The sequence below is a fragment of the Aquarana catesbeiana genome, linkage group LG04 (assembly GCF_042186555.1).
Source record: "Aquarana catesbeiana isolate 2022-GZ linkage group LG04, ASM4218655v1, whole genome shotgun sequence".
NCBI lineage: Eukaryota > Metazoa > Chordata > Amphibia > Anura > Ranidae > Aquarana > Aquarana catesbeiana.
The window spans coordinates 126,633,441-126,649,371 of record NC_133327.1 but is presented as its reverse complement, the minus strand read 5'-3'; the positions used below and the strand labels follow the sequence as shown (position 1 = coordinate 126,649,371).

The window sequence follows — 15,931 nt, the reverse complement described above, 5'->3', positions numbered from 1 at the left end:
CTCACCTTCTTTGGTCGACCATGGCGAGGCCTGTTCTGAGTGGAACCTGTGCTGTTAAACCGTTGTATGGTCTTGGGCACCGTGCTGCAGCTCAGTTTCAGGGTCTTGGCAATCTTCTTATAGCCTAGGCCATCTTTATGTAGAGCAACAATTATTTTTTTCAGATCCTCAGAGAGTTCTTTGCCATGAGGTGCCATGTTGAACTTTCAGTGACCAGTATGAGAGAGTTAGAGCGATAATACCAAATGTAACATACCTGAGACTTTGTAACACTAACGAGTCACATGACACCGGGGAGGAAAAATGGCTAATTGGGCCCAATTTGGACCTTTTTACTTAGGGGTGTACTCACTTTTGCTGCCAGCGGTTTAGACATTTAATGGCTGTGTGTTGCGTTATTTTGAGGGGACAGCAAATTTACACTGTTATACAAGCTGTACACTCACTACTTTACATTGTAGCAAAGTGTCATTTCTTCAGTGTTGTCACATGAAAAGATATAATAAAATATTTCCAAAAATGTGAGGGGTGTACTCACTTTTGTGAGATACTGTATATATGAAAATTTATCAATACTGATGTACTGACTACCTATCTCATTTCTTGAGGCCCCAAAATACCCCCCAAGTGAACCTACTTTTTGGTAATTATACAGTCAAGGTATTTTATGTAAACTGGTGATGTGTTCCTCACTTCTTAATTCTAATGTGCAATATTAACATCGAGAAGGTAAACTAAACATATTTATGTGAAACAATGCAATACATGTTTGAACATCATTACTTTGGGAGCTTAAATTTAATTAATTCATACATATAACAGATGTCTCTTGAAAAATCTAAAAAATAACGTGAAAAAATATCAAAGCATAAATTCCCTGAAAAAATCCCAGGATGTATTATAATATCTGTACTGTGATTTTAAAATCTTCAAAGATGTGAACACACACCACTATGTTTAACAAAGGTCAAACAGTGCTTATGATACCTTACCAGTTGGACCTCGCTATATTTAATGGAGGTCAAACAGCGTGTATGCGATGTCTCAATGCACTCCCCAAGTCCTCCAGCTGGGAATTTCAACCACCGCTTCCTCCTATACAGATCTTATTTAATGAGATACTCAGGGGACAAGAGTAGAGGAAAATACCATAGTGTAAAACCATACATTTTATTAAAATAAAGAAACTGAATGCACTCACAGGTGACATTTTAAGAGAGATCTCACACAGTATCACAGCAGCAATAGCAGGCCAGTGATCCAAAATGAGCCACCTGATGCGTTATGGCCATACTGGATTTTTTCCAAAGTTTTTTTTAGCTGGTGTAGTAGCGTGGAGGTGTTATATACACTTTATTTTTTATTTTATAGTCCAAGGTGTTTAGTAAGAGGCTTGGTGTGTTTCTTGAAGTAATTTTTGGAAAATTATGGAATGAAGTACGCTTTTTTTTTTTCACAAAGTTGTCATTAAAGGAGAAGTGCAGCCAAAGCTTGTTTGGCTGTACTTCTGTGGATCACAGGAGTGCAGTCCATTCTGCACTTCTGCCACCTGTCGGTTGACTTCACAGAGCCGGTCCAGGCTCATGGAAGAGCGTTACCGTGTGGTCAAGATCTACCCATGTGCTTGGACCGGCCCCCGGCTCAGCCTCTCAGCGAGCCCCTGAGTCAGCCGTTCTCGCACCCTACACAGCTCAGCACTCCAGTGAGCGCAGGGGGCGAACAGGGGAGAGCCGGTGACTGCTCATGGCACTCTGAGAACCGAGGTGTACCCTTGGCAGTGTTTGATCGCTTGGTTCTCAGTTTTAGAGCTGGTGGGGGACAGATGCTGGATCCAACTAGGTAAGTATGATTCTAAAAAAACAAATCCCATACTTCTCTTTCAAGTTATATCTCACACACAGCATAGGCACATTTGGGTTTCAAGGAGCATAAATTACACATTTAATTTTCATAACACCTATCACATTTTAGGTGGCCTTGGGACACCAAGACTGTGGAAACACCCACAAAGTTATCCCATTTTGGAAAACGATATTTCTAACATGCATCATAGGCATAATAAGAAATACACCTTAAAACACATTCTGCTACTCCTCCTGAGTATGGGGATACTACATGTGTAAGACTTTTTCACAGCCTAGCCACACAGAGGGGCCCAGAATCCAAGGAGCACCTTCGGGCTTTCTAGGGGCATAAACTATGCATCTAATTTTCTATGTACCTATCACATTTGTGGAGGCCCTAGAGCAGGGATCCTCAAACTACGGCCCTCCAGCTGTTGCAGAACTACACATCCCATAAGGCATTGTAAAACTCTGACATTCACAGACATGACTAGGCATGATGGGAATTGTAGTTCCTGAACACCTGGAGGGCCGCAGTTTGAAGACCCCTGCCCTAGAGCACCAGGACAGTGGAAACACCCATAAAATGACCACATTTTGGAAAGCAAACACTCCAAGGTATTTTCTAAGAGGCATGGTGAGTCTCTTGTGAAGACTTAATTTTTTTCCCACAAGTTTTTGGAGAATGCAGAATGAAAATGAAAATTATTTTTTTTACATGAAGTTGTCAATTTAATAAGATATTTCTCATACACAGCATGGGCATACTTAGAATTACAACCCAAAACTCATTCTGCTACTCCATCTGGTGATACCACATGTGTGAGAGTTTTTCAGTGCCTGAAGTGTTTAGGTACCAAACATTGTATCTTGTGTATCACACACATCAACCAATTGTATCAAAAGCAATGTACTGTAATGGTCGCCTCTATACGAGTGGTCAGGGAATATAGCTTAGTGTAGCATCACCTATAGCAGTCCCTGTTCCTATAAACCAACCAAGCCTAGTCTAATGGTACATGGCTGCCCCCAAGAATGCTATGTTCACTGGCCAGGAAGTACAGGAGGCTAAAAAAGGAAGAACACAGGGGTTCCTGTGGTTCCAGGAGTGCAGTTGCCTGCAGGGGATGGCTGGCACTGGTGTCTAGCAGAAACAATGTCAATTGGACATGCAGATAGGTCAGCTGAAGTGCAGGCAGGGACATGGTCAGCATATGGGCAAAGAATCAGTCCAGCCAACAGGCAGAAATGTGGTCAATAAACAGGCAATTCAGGATACTAGCTACACTTTTCTGGAGACACTGTGGCTGGTGTGCTGGGGATCGGTGACTGGTTGCACTATTAGGCCTCATTCATATATGAGGTTGGGGGGGGTGTACCCCCTTTAGCAGCGGTACACCTTTGTATACCTGCTGTGGCTACAATGATTTGCAGCTTTGAAAGGATATATACCCCCTGTATGCCTGCCAATCGTGACCCATTCAAAGGAATGGGGTTGCTTGTGCAGGTCCCAAGAGGTAAATCAGGCATTGAGAAGACAATACACTGCCTGCAAAATGCTCTCTGAGGAGCGATCCAAAAGGGGTGGCTCCTTACAGTGTATTGCACATGTGAAGAAGTATTTATGGTGATACAATGACTGTTGTGGCAGTGATCAGGGACACTAACTGGGTTGGTGGTAATCGGGGACAATGTAACTGCTGTGGCAGTGATCAAGGACACTATAACTTCTGTGGCGGTGATCAGGGACACAAACTAATGCGACAGTGATTAGGGACAATATGACTGGTATGGCAGTAATTAGGGACATTTCTATTTTTTTTTTTTTACACACTGTCACCAGAGTATTGCAGTGTCACAATAGTGACACTGTACTACTTTGGGAAAGTGATCTGGATCTTTTTTTTTTTACACTATGATTGTTGGCACAGTGGTGATCACTGTAAAAGCAATCATTTTAACTGTCATGTCTGGCTTTTATTCATGACTTATTGTCTACAGTACTTTTGTGCTTGCTGTGATTGGCTATAGCTATCACATGGTACAGAGCCGGTGTGATTGGCCCTGTAATATGTGATCACTGTGACCAATCACATGGATCACAATAGTAAGCAATCCATCCAATCGCACTCTTAAATTCTTTGTATTGTTTTATTCAATGAAAATCAAAGAAAATGCATACGTACTGGGGCTGACTTACTAAAAGTCAAATAGACTGCAATTTCTCCAAAGCTTAATAAATGAGGGGAAGCTCTGCTGGTTTCCATCATCCAATCATGTGCAAAGTGCCACGACACCTCATTTACTAAGCTCTCAAGCAACTGCACTTGCAAAGTGCATAGCCTATTTGCCTTTAGTACATCAACCCCTCTGTCTCCACCCAATGTACCACACTCTCCAGACACGTTTCACCCTTAAGGGCTTACTCACAGGGGTTAGAGTAGGTCATATATAAACTTTCACTTCACTACAATTTGCCAACTGAAAAATGGCTGCCATATTTGAGTAGTCACTTCATAATTCAAGGACATGCGCACTTCAAAGGTGCTCATCTTGGAAAGTTGTCCCCTTTGGAGGATTTTCATTCACTTCTTGCTGTGATGACAATGCTAAAGTTTTTGCTTTTCCTTTCTCTTTGTCTCAGAAGCAGTGGTCACAAGGACAAATAGATCTTTCCAGCAGGAACACAGGCAGCAATTAAAACGTGACAGGGGGTATAATCATTTTGCCATTCTATTCAAAACTAAAAAAAGTTGCTTTTACATACAGTTAATTCTGACAAGCACAAAATGTTTTTACATATTATGAATATGGGGAATTGGTGGATAATCATCCCTTATTTTGACAGTAATATGTATCTTAAGTATGAGTTAAGTGGAAGAGTGGTGAAACATCATGTGATCAGAATAAAGCAAATAAATCATACCCCCTCCACATTCCATGTTATAACAATGTTCCTGTGGAATTTTTTGCTGATGGAACCCTCTGCTTCTCTCTGAGATATTAGTAGCAGTGATCAGAAGTTTAACAACATGATCCTTTTCCCTCTTTGATAAGTGGAATCTAGAAGATCCAGACCAAATGTAGATTCTCATTAGGCAGCTATTCTGCACATCTCAAATGTCTGCCATTTAAACATATATTAACACCACAATAACTTTGTGTCACATCGTTTTTGGCAATTTTAATAAAGTACAATTATACATATATTACAACAAAAACTGGAAATAAAAATAAAATGTTAATAACAGCATTTAGAGTCAGGATTTCCTTTCTCTTCTGAGGTGTGTTGGGGGCTAGGTTGTATGTGTAGGGAGGTATTTGTTATCACAGGGAACTGAGGGAAGAGAAAGTATATTTGATCTAAAATTGTAAAAATTAAGTTAGAGTAAGCTTGGTGAATGAAGGGATTTACATGTGCATATTTAAATCAAATCCATTTGGAGTACTCTTGGCTTTCACCAGTTGGCATAGAATAAATCACTCGGTGTACAGGTACTATCTACGTCTAGACACTCGGTAGTAAGGGAGTGATTCTGTACATGTAATTGTTTATAACAAGGTGCATATATAAGGACCTGGGGATGTGAGCACAAGAGGGACAGAAAGAAGAGACAATGTGGAATAAAAGTGCAATGAGTAACAATTATGGAAGGACTCTGGTAGAAGAGAGAGTAGAAGACTCAAGACCAACACAAGAGCCAAAAGGCAAAAAAAAAGACAAAAAAGCAAACAAGGTCTCCAGGGAGGTGGGAGAAGTCAGGAGCAGTGGAGGATCTTGACATTCTCTGGATGTGGTTTCCAAATGTTTGTTTTTCCAGGCTAACCAATAGGAAGCATCTCGGGGCTAAGCACACGGCCTCTGGCAGCTCACCTGTCATGCGCTGCGTATTAGCAGGAGCACCCAGCATCAGTTACTTGCGGTTCTTGAGGTTTATCAAGTTTAATGTCAATCACTATAGCAGAGGATTAGCAGTTAAAGAACTTATATATACAGAGGACCCTACAGTGAAAATAAAACTGATGATATGAAGAACCTTTATTATCAGTAATGGCTGTTAAAAGGGAAGGCTGCACACATTTAGCTTTGCAAGGCCAAATCTACAAAAGATCTGCCTCCCCTTAACTTTAGACAACAAATTAGGTTGACCTAATTTTAAGGGTTCATGCACATTGCATGCTCTTGATGCTTTTTTCTCCTACAGAAGTTTAGCAGCAACAAAAACCCAAGAAAAGGCCATGTTTTTGCATGAGCATTCATGTGTATTTATGTGCATTCCCACATCTGGCATTAATACATTCTAATGGCTAGAAGTCTGGCCATTAGAACACTTTAATGCAGGAACATGCCTATCGTTAATGCACCTCTATGTGCAATTAGACACTTTTTAGTGTTTTTTATGCTCAAAAGCTCCCCTCATGAACACACAAGTGATGGGTTTTTTTTTCTGCCTCTAAACGCCCCGCCTCTAAACTCTTCTAAACTCCTACTGTATGCTTTAGTCTGCTTGGATACATATGTTAACATAGAGGGTTGTTTAGAGGCAAAAAAACAAAGTTCAAACGCCTGTAAAAGCAGCACTTTTGAAATTAAATGTGCATGAGGCCTTAAAGTGGATGTGAACCTCAGACATGAAATATGAATAAAGCATATCCCTCTATAGTGTATACTTGCCTCAGTTAAGAGCATTAAGTGTCATTTCTGTCTGCTGCTTTGTTCCTCTGCTATCAGCATGAGTCACTTCTGACAGGTTTTACTGACACCATGAGAAAAAAGGTGACAGGGGAGGGATCTCCAGCTGATTCACAGCCTCAGCCTTGTTCCTGTGTGCTTTGTGAAAGGAGGTGTGTCCCTTCCCTCCAACCAACTCTCAGGCCTCTCCTCACTGAGCTCCTCAGATTGTAACTTCAGCCCCCTTTTTTTCTGCTTGCTCAAACACTTTGAATAAATGTAGAGAAGAGAGGACTGCCGATAAACTGATAAACCTTATGTAGGAGGATTTGTTTAATCTCTGTGTATCACCTGAGACCAGTCACTTCACTGGGTATATGGAAGGGGATACAACCACTCTAAATGGAGCCAAACCCATTGATTGAACTGTTTTCCAAAACAATTACATTCAAGGCATGCCATGAGTGCTAACTGTCACATTTGCCACATGTGCAACACAATGACAACTGCAAATTAAATAGAGGCTAAGATGGCGGCTTCCTTGGCTGTATAGAATGGGAGGGTTTAGTTCTGCTTTAGCATATACTTAATGTTTTTCAGTGAACTCTATGTCAAAGAGAAGGGAAGGGAAAAGTAGGCCCTTGAAGAGAGGGTCTTAAAAGAGACCATGCCTTACATTGATTAGAATCCATCTCTTGTGTCATTAAAAGAAACTGCTCCAGGAAACTTGGTCTCATTTACATCCAAACCCTCTCGCCTCATGTTCAGGAAAAACTCCAAAAACACTGACATTTTCTTTATTATGTGGACAGAAAGTGCCTTGTATTTGTTCATCAAAGTCAATGGGTGTGTATGGATGAGTAAAGATCAGGGTATTCGACAGACTGGATCCACCCACTTTATGCAGGACATGAGGACATCAGAGCTGCTTCGATGGTACTACAAGGGGGCAGTCATGGAAAAAACTGCAGCCCTAAAGCTCTGAGCTGCACATATTTAAGAATGCTGTACACAAAACTGGGCACAGTAAAGCCGTAGTTTGTCATTAGGAGTATACTATATAAGATTGATGCCTGAGTAGACACTAAGGGGGGGATTTACTAAAACTGGTGCACTCAGAATCGAGTGCAGCTGTGCATGGTAGCCAATCAGCTTCTAACTTCAGCTTCTTCAATTAGGCCTTGGCAATAAAACCAAGAAGCTGATTGGTCTCTATGCATAGTTGCACTATATTTTGCACTCCCCAGTGCTAGTAAATTACCCCCTAACTAGCTAGATAAGGCAAACATTCTCTTAGGTCTGTAGGCACCTGCAATCATGTCAGCATACCTCCCAGACCATGCTGACATCCTATAAATATTATGCAGATATGTAAGTATATAGCTTAGTCAACTGTGCTCTGCTCCATAAAGGTATTAGAACGCAGACTTGCAATTTTTTGTCATAAAGTTTATGGACTCTACTCAGTAAAAAATATCCTGTTGCTTCTTATGCTGTATCTCATTCTATTTGTAGAGAATAAGGAGGTGGCCAAAGCAAAACAATGTGCAATTATTTTATCTATCTATCTATCTATCTATCTATCTATCTATCTATCTATCTATCTATCTATCTATCTATCTATCTATCTATCTATCTATCTATCGAAATATAATACTTCATGTACACTGCTGCTGGTAAATGGACGTTTAGGAGCAGCTGACCCTGAACTCTCCTCTATCCTATCTTATCAGTACATGTACACAGGGTCAGTTATAGTCATTTCTAGGGCGTTGAGTTTAGAGGCATTTTCTGGAAAGCAAAAAAATGAGTTCAGGATGGATGTTCAGAGGCATTTGAAACTCCAAATGCCTGTAACAGCTTGTAAACGCGGTAACTCTTCTTAGAGTTTTAATGGAGATACATTTTTGACTATTTGCAGAAAAAACGCTTCTAAATGCAAACGTGGCTAAACGCGGCAAAGTGGACGTTTTTAAACATTGGTTACTATCTGTCAAGTTAAATCGTTCAGGAGAGGTTTTAAAACGTCCTGTGTACATTAAGCCTTAGAGCAATGCAATACAGAGGTTATAAAAATACACCAGGTTCTGAAGTTACGAAGCCTCTATGATAAAGGATACTGCCATCCTTGCTTTTCTCCTCTGTACACTCCATCCCCGGCAGGGCAGAAGCCACTCGGCGAAATAGCTGTAAAGGAAACAACTGTAAGTCATCTTGTGGGATAAAAGTTGGGATCATGGTCTTGATATTCCTTGTGGTCTTCCTATTTCAGATGCTCTACAAGTGGTATGCCAACCACAAAAGCTCTTTAAAATTCTCTCTGTCTTCTCTTAGTGGACCTGATGTATAAAACGGGACTGTATTTCTAATACCAACCAATCACATTCAAGCTATCTATTTTCTAGCTCAGTTTAAGAAATTTTGGGGTTGATTTATAGAGCAGCAACATGGCCTTACTATGGCAATACTATTACAAAAAAGGAAACACTGTTCATTTATAAAGCACAAAAGAGTGCTGTACAAGTATACTTTGCACTTCATTTGCTTCAACATTCCGATGTAAGCGAAGTAACATGTAAATAACTGAATGGGGGAAAAAAGTCCTGATTGGGGGTGGTTGGTCCCGATCATGTGACTTGTCAAAGTAATGTTACCAGTCACTCCTTCAATCACAAAGTGCCCTTAGCAGCATTATTGCAGCACTGTATGTAATATACTGTAGGTATTACAAGTGACATTTCCTGGCAAGGAAAGCTCCCCAGATGCCCTATGCACCTCAAATATTGTCTACCCTTAGTTGCAAGTATATCCTACTGTCTATCCTATATATTAATAAAAGCATACCTCCCAACATTTTGAGATGGGAATGAGGGACACCTAATATCAAACGTATGTAGGCATAAGACACGCTCCCTGCCACATCCCCTTAAAGGAGAATTAACCAAAATAAAAAGTTAATTAAATCCACAAGGTCTTTTTTTACCACTACTATTCCTTTATATTGGCCTTTAAAATTTACAAATGCAGCAATTTAGAATTTGGATGAAAGGTTTAGCACTGGAAAACACTTTTTGAACGATAAAAAGTACATTTTATACACAACTATATAGATCAGACCAAAATGAGGAACAAATGAGGGGGAAAGAGAGACAGAGGGACATTGCTCCAAATCAGGGACAGTCCCTCGAAATCAGGGACAGTTGGGAGCTATGATAAAAGTAGATTGCAATTGCATTTTCTCATTGGAGTGGATAGATACCATGTGAATCTACATCCTTTTTCTGGTAAATATTTAGTCTCAGTCCCTCCTGCTGGGTGCTATAAAGGGAGAACGTAACTTAGTTAGCAGGAAAGTGCAAACACCTACCCTCAGATCCATTCCTAACAGCATTGCACAGTCCACCTTATCAGATACATTGCACCCAGGGCTGTGCATCCGTCCCTGTACAGATGTAAACACTGGGATGTGCAGGAATATCTGTAAAGTCACTGCGTCTCTCAGCCTGTCATTGATAGGTTAATCAACAGTAATAGTCAAATGATATACAATGTTTTAATCTGTTAAGAACTGAATATTAGGGCTAAATCATGTTATGGTTTTCATAATCAAGACTGGATTTATACTTTCTACCCACAAGGCCCACTGTATTGTGCTGTTCCTGCTACCCCAAGTTGACTAGGTAGCCTTGGTATCACACTAACATGATCTGATATAATAATGATGAAGACAGCAAATGCTGGGGGTAGTGTGGCTTAATGACAGAGTTTCCCCACTCTATGTCAGTACATCTAGAACTGGAGACTGGAAGAATAGTGCAAACCGCTGCCTCAGTCCTCTGACAGTTTATTTCTAGGTGTACAAAACCAGAAAAGCTGAACTGTAAGTGGACAGTACACAACTAAAATGCACAAAATGTTCAGAAACCAAGCTTTTTTTATAATACCCAGGAATATGTTTCTGACATTGAACATCATAACATGCTGATGGTGATGGCTGTGTGCCACCGCAGACGTCCCTGCAATTCAAGGCCATGCTTTTTGATGGCTTTTAATGCTGACAGTAAGGAATGTGTTGAATACAAATACAATGCTGACCACTGGAATAGTGTACATTTAAAATACATATACAGTTATAAGCCTTATTTTGTATTGATGAGAATAACCAATACTACTACTGCATGAAGCAGGAGGCTTCTTTTCTGCTAGTTTGTAAGTGTAGTCTAAGAATATCAAATAACTGCAGGATCATGAACCAAGGACCTGCCCATCTACTTATTACCATATTGCACTGCATGCTGTGTTCATCCTGTGACTTACCTTTCTAGGTACCTTGGTTTTGGGCACCAGTTGCAGTTGGCACCTGTTAGTTCTCAGACAGAAGCTTTCATTGTTGAAAACAAAATTAAAATTGAACAACTTGCAACAATTTCCCGGACCTCTATTCTATTTCTACCCTTGACCTAACCTTGACACCTAATCCTAAACTTAGCCTCGGTTCACACTGGGACGACTTGTCAGGCGACCTAGGTCGCCTGACAAGTAGCATCCCGTTCAGTACAATGGAACCGACGCAAGTCGCTCCGACTTAGAAAAAGGTTCCTGCACGACTTTGGGGGCGACTTGGGGCGACTTGCATAGACTTCTACACAGAAGTCGTTTTGCAATTCGCCCCGGCAGTCGTGTGCAGGTCGCCTCGGTGAGGCGACCTGCAAGTCGTTCCGCCTCTGGTGTGAACCGAGGCTTAAAAAAGCCTGAATGTTAAATGAGTCCCTCGAAGTAACCCAGATATTTCCCCAAAATGTAACACTAATCCTTTACCTAACCCCAACACTTAAAAATTATCCCTTAACCTGAACCCCAACAAAAAATCTATCACTTAACATTAAAATACTACAAAATCTGTAACTGTTAACCTTAACCCTACTGTATCCCTAACGTAACCCTAAGGCACCTTTCACATATTCATCAATTCAGTCATGTCAAAACGGATGAAGTATTCATCCATTTTTCATCCGTGCTCATCAGTTTTTCATCCGTTTTTTACAAAAAAGAAAGTGACTGGCCTGAACTTCAAACATTGTATATAGCTGGTTGCTAAGGAGGGGGCCAGGAAGCCTGCCATCGTGTCCTTAACAACCCGATGAGTCATCCGCTGACAGCTGAATGTAAAAAAAAAGAATTGCCGGCAAAAAAAAACAACGTGCAGTCCCCCCCCCCCCGGTGCATACCAGGCCCTTCAGGTCTGGTATGGACTCAGACCCCCCCCATGTCAATATTTTTTTTTTAAATGGCATGGGGTCCCCCCAAAATCCATACCAGACCCTTATCGGAGCATGCAGCCCAGCAGGTCAGGAAAGGGTGGGGACGAGAGAGCGCCCCCCCTCCTGAACCATACCAAGCCACATGCCCTCAACATGGGGGGGGATGGGTGCTTTTGGGGGGGCTCTGCCCCCATGTTAATGGAGACAAGGGCCTCTTCCTGACAACCCTGGCCAGTGGTTGTCGGAGTCTGCAGGCAGGGGCTTAGATCCCACCCCCCTATGTGAATGGGTATCAGGTACATTTTACCCCTACCCATTCACCCCAACAAGCAGTGAAATGTAAAAAAAAAACAAGAGTCGGTTTTTAACAAGTCCTTTATTAAAAAAAATAGCTCTGAGCCGTCTTCTCCAGCAGTCTCTCCTGGTGCCATCTTCTCCCGCCACTATATGTCTTATATAGCCATGGGGCATGGCTATCCAATGATGTCACAAGGAGCGGGCTCTCCGGGTGACATCATCAAATGGCCACGCCCCATGGCTATATAAGAGATGTCAGACAGCGAGGGACAACACAATGCAGGAAACAGCTTTAGGAAAAGAGCGTCTTTTTGTTTTCAGCGGGTAACTGGCGGTGAGGAAGAAGACAGCGGTGGCGAGGAAGGAGCGGTGGTGGGAGAAGATGGCTCGGGGAGAAGACAGCTCAGAGCTATTTTTTTAATAAAAGACTTGTCAAAAACCACCTCTTGTTTCTTTTTTACTGCTTTTTGGGGTGAATGGGGTATGATGTGGGGTGGGGGGCGGGTTCTGGGGGCCCCCTTGTTAAAGGGGGCTTCCAGATTCCGATAAGCCGCCCGCCCACAGACCCCGACAACCACCAGGGTTGATGGGAAGAGGCCCTTGTCCCCATCAACATAGGAGCAAGGTGCCCATGTTGAGGGCATGCGGCCTGGTATGGTTCAGGAGGGGGGGCCCAGCACTCGTTCATCTCCGCCCTTTCCTGACCTGCTGGTCTGCATGCTCGGATCAGGGTCTGGTATGGATTTTGAGGGGGACCCCACGCCATCTTTTTTCATTTAGGCGTGGGGGGGGTCCCGTCTGAACCCATACCAGGCCTGAAGGGCCTGGCATGGACCTGGGGGGGGGACCCCGCTGACAGCTGATGACTGATCAGTTGTTAAGGATGTGGCAGCTGGCTTCCTGGCCCCCTCCTTTAGCAACCAGCCAGTGAGGGGGAAAAAAATCAAAACGGATGTCAGCGGATCGGGTGTAACCGGATGTCGTTCGCTAACATCCATTTTTCACCCATTATGTTTTTTTGACGGATGAAAAATAGGGCTTTCATACGTTCAAAAAAATGGATGTTGACGGAAGCGGATGAAATTGGACGCAAATGAATGATCATCCGTTGTCATCCGTTTTTTCATAGGAATGCATTGATGTCCGTTTTTCATCCGTCAGTGTGTGAAAGGGTCCTTAAGCTAACCTTTCCTACTAAGGTAACACCTTAACAGTGCATACCTTATAGGTTGCCAAATCCACACATTCCTGTAGCTAGAAAACTGAAGTCTAAAGTCTAAAAGGTGCTGATTAATACCTTAAGGCTATAAGAGTCAGTGCCAGACTGTGCACTCCTCTGCTACTTCCTACCAAAAAGCTCTCAGTAATGAAATACATTACTGAGTTCTCTAGCCTCCCATTCAGATTTTTCCCTTTTTTTCAATGGAGAAAGCAGGGTGTGAGGCAATGATGATGCTAGGTAATACTAAGACCGCAAGGAAAATGCTAGTGGAGGGCTCAGTTGACTGGGTCTAGCAACAACAAAAAGAGATATTTAAGAAAATATATTCATAAAATTTAAAGCATAATTCCACTTTCTTGGGAAAAAAATATTGCAAATAAAAAAATAATATAGCATATACAATTGTGGCACAAGCCATTGTGTAATTTATTGTTATTAGAAATAATATTTTCAGTCTGCAGCGAAGTAATTTTCTGTAAAATGCAATGCTGCAATGCGATATGGATACCTGGAGGCGTTCTGTACACAGTTGGTGCAAGGAATGCCCCCCAGAGATGTAATCCCCCCCCCCCCCAAATTAAGGTACTGCTTTCAATAAACAAAATTGATGTGAGGCTACATTAATAAATGCAGAGGTGCATTTGTGTCTTTTATATTTGCTTGGAGTTCAGGTTTAAGATGAATTTAAAGCTAAACACCAGGAATTCACCTTCTTTGTAAAATGTGCTGAATTAGTAGAGGTTATGTTCAATGGGGTGCCTGGCACCTCATGGACTTATCTCTTTAGTTTGCAGTTTTCATTTTTCCTGAGTTCCAGTAGCATAACTATTGGGTCTCTGATTCTGGACCTACTGGTCTCAGCTTCTTCAGCTGCAGGGTCACTTTCAGCTGCTGTGCCTGCCCTAACCTCCTCCTGCCCAATCACGGAGTGCTTTGTATTAAGTGAACTCATTCACTCATTCTGCGAATGAACAGTGGAGGGGAGGGGTGGGCATAGATGCTGTCTGTGAGAAGACAGCGCCTCTGCTGTCAGAGCCCCAGGAGTTTTGTGATAGCTGCACTCCCAGGGGTCCTTAAAATTGTCGGATGTAAATGAAAGAGATAAGTCCACAAGGTGGCATGCACCTTATTGGACTTAAAGTGATTGTAAAGTTTTGGGTTTTTTTTTTCTTTAAAAATGTCATACTTACCTGCTCTATGAAATGGTTTTACACAGAGCAGCCCGAATCCTCCTCTTCTCGGGTCCCTCTTCTGTGCTCCTGGCCCCTCCCTCCTGTCGAGTGCCCCCACAGCAAACAGCTTGCTATGGGGGCACCCGAGCCTAGTCACCGCTCCCTGTGTCCAGTCAGACACAGAGCTGCGGCCCGGCCCTGCCCCCTCTCTCTCCTGATTGGCTGACTGACATTGATTGACAGCAGCGGGAGCCAATGGCGCAGCTGCTGTGTCTCAGCCAATCAGATGGCTGAGACACTCGTGGGCATCACTGGACAGAGATGGGGCTCAGGTAAGTATTAGGGGGAGCTACTGCACACAGAAGGTTTTTTATCTTAATGCATATGATAAAAAACCTTCTGACTTTACAAACACTCATAGTACGCCAGCACATTTTACAAAGTTGCTGAATTCCTGAAATTAATCTTCAACCCTATCAAAACCAAAAAATCTAAACCTGTTACTGTTTTTATACTCAATCTCACCAACACTAACAGGCATAATTAGTTGCAGTGTTCCCCAAATCTGTTCTAAAATCCAACCAGCGGTTCTGGGTTTGTAGACATCTATATTGGTAGCTTCACAGCTTTCCTGAAACAGTATTTACTCCAGCTGTGCATATGGGAAATTACTTGCAAAATATGCAATGTAGATGGAACTTGATGACAGGTTCAGGAAACACTGACCTTGTTTAAAGATCAGTGAAGATGTGCCAAGTGCAATAGCCTAAAGCAACCCATCAAATTTCAGACTGCTGAAGTGAGCTCAGTTAAGACTTATAATTAGTTGACCTGGGTCCCTGCACTTCTTACATAGTCATATCATGTGACATTGATTTACTAAAGTAAGTAGGTTCTAAATGATGGGTGGACGCTTTGACAAACACGTACTCTTACCTGTTTAACATTGTATCCTGTTTTGGCACTAGTTTCAATAAACATGACATTGAGCTCCTTTGCCCGTTGCTCCCCTTCTTCTATGGTGATCTGCCTAAAAGGTAAAAATATGGAATTTTTATTTAAGTTACAAATGTTTAGCAACTGCAGTCTAAAGGAATTTATCAACAGTTTCTTTTTTTTTGCCATACAGTAGTTCTGTTACCTGAATTAATAGCTACTGTTAAGTCCCTAAATACAACAAATGAATGCTTTTTCCTTTACACCTACCATCACAAAAGCAGCTAATAAGTTATCTAGAATCCATCTACTAAGTGAGCATTATATCATGCTAACTACAAGATTTACAACTTGCACTGAATAATGGGACCTTTTGTTTTCTGGTTTACTCAAATATTCAGCACATGGATTCTACAACATATGGTAGTACCATAAAAAAGGGGTCCTTCACAGGATGGGTTGTAGTTTTTCTACAGAAGAAAAGCAAGGTGCACCAAAAACTAAGTGCAGCAGAAGATGCAACAAAT

At 41.9% G+C, this 15,931-nt stretch overlaps 1 protein-coding gene across 1 annotated transcript in view; it reads right to left on the bottom strand.

The window, feature by feature from the left end:
* Positions 1 to 5,002: 5,002 nt before the first annotated feature.
* Positions 5,003 to 15,931, bottom strand: part of RAB6B (RAB6B, member RAS oncogene family) — a 109,761-nt gene continuing 98,832 nt past the window's right edge. The window contains exons 6-8 of the mRNA XM_073625531.1: positions 15,405 to 15,498; positions 8,637 to 8,703; positions 5,003 to 5,800 (exon numbers count right to left, since the gene is read on the bottom strand). Of these exons, the coding sequence (XP_073481632.1) occupies positions 5,736 to 5,800; positions 8,637 to 8,703; positions 15,405 to 15,498 (226 nt within the window). The 3' untranslated portion in view covers positions 5,003 to 5,735. The remainder of the gene's footprint in view (positions 5,801 to 8,636; positions 8,704 to 15,404; positions 15,499 to 15,931) is intronic.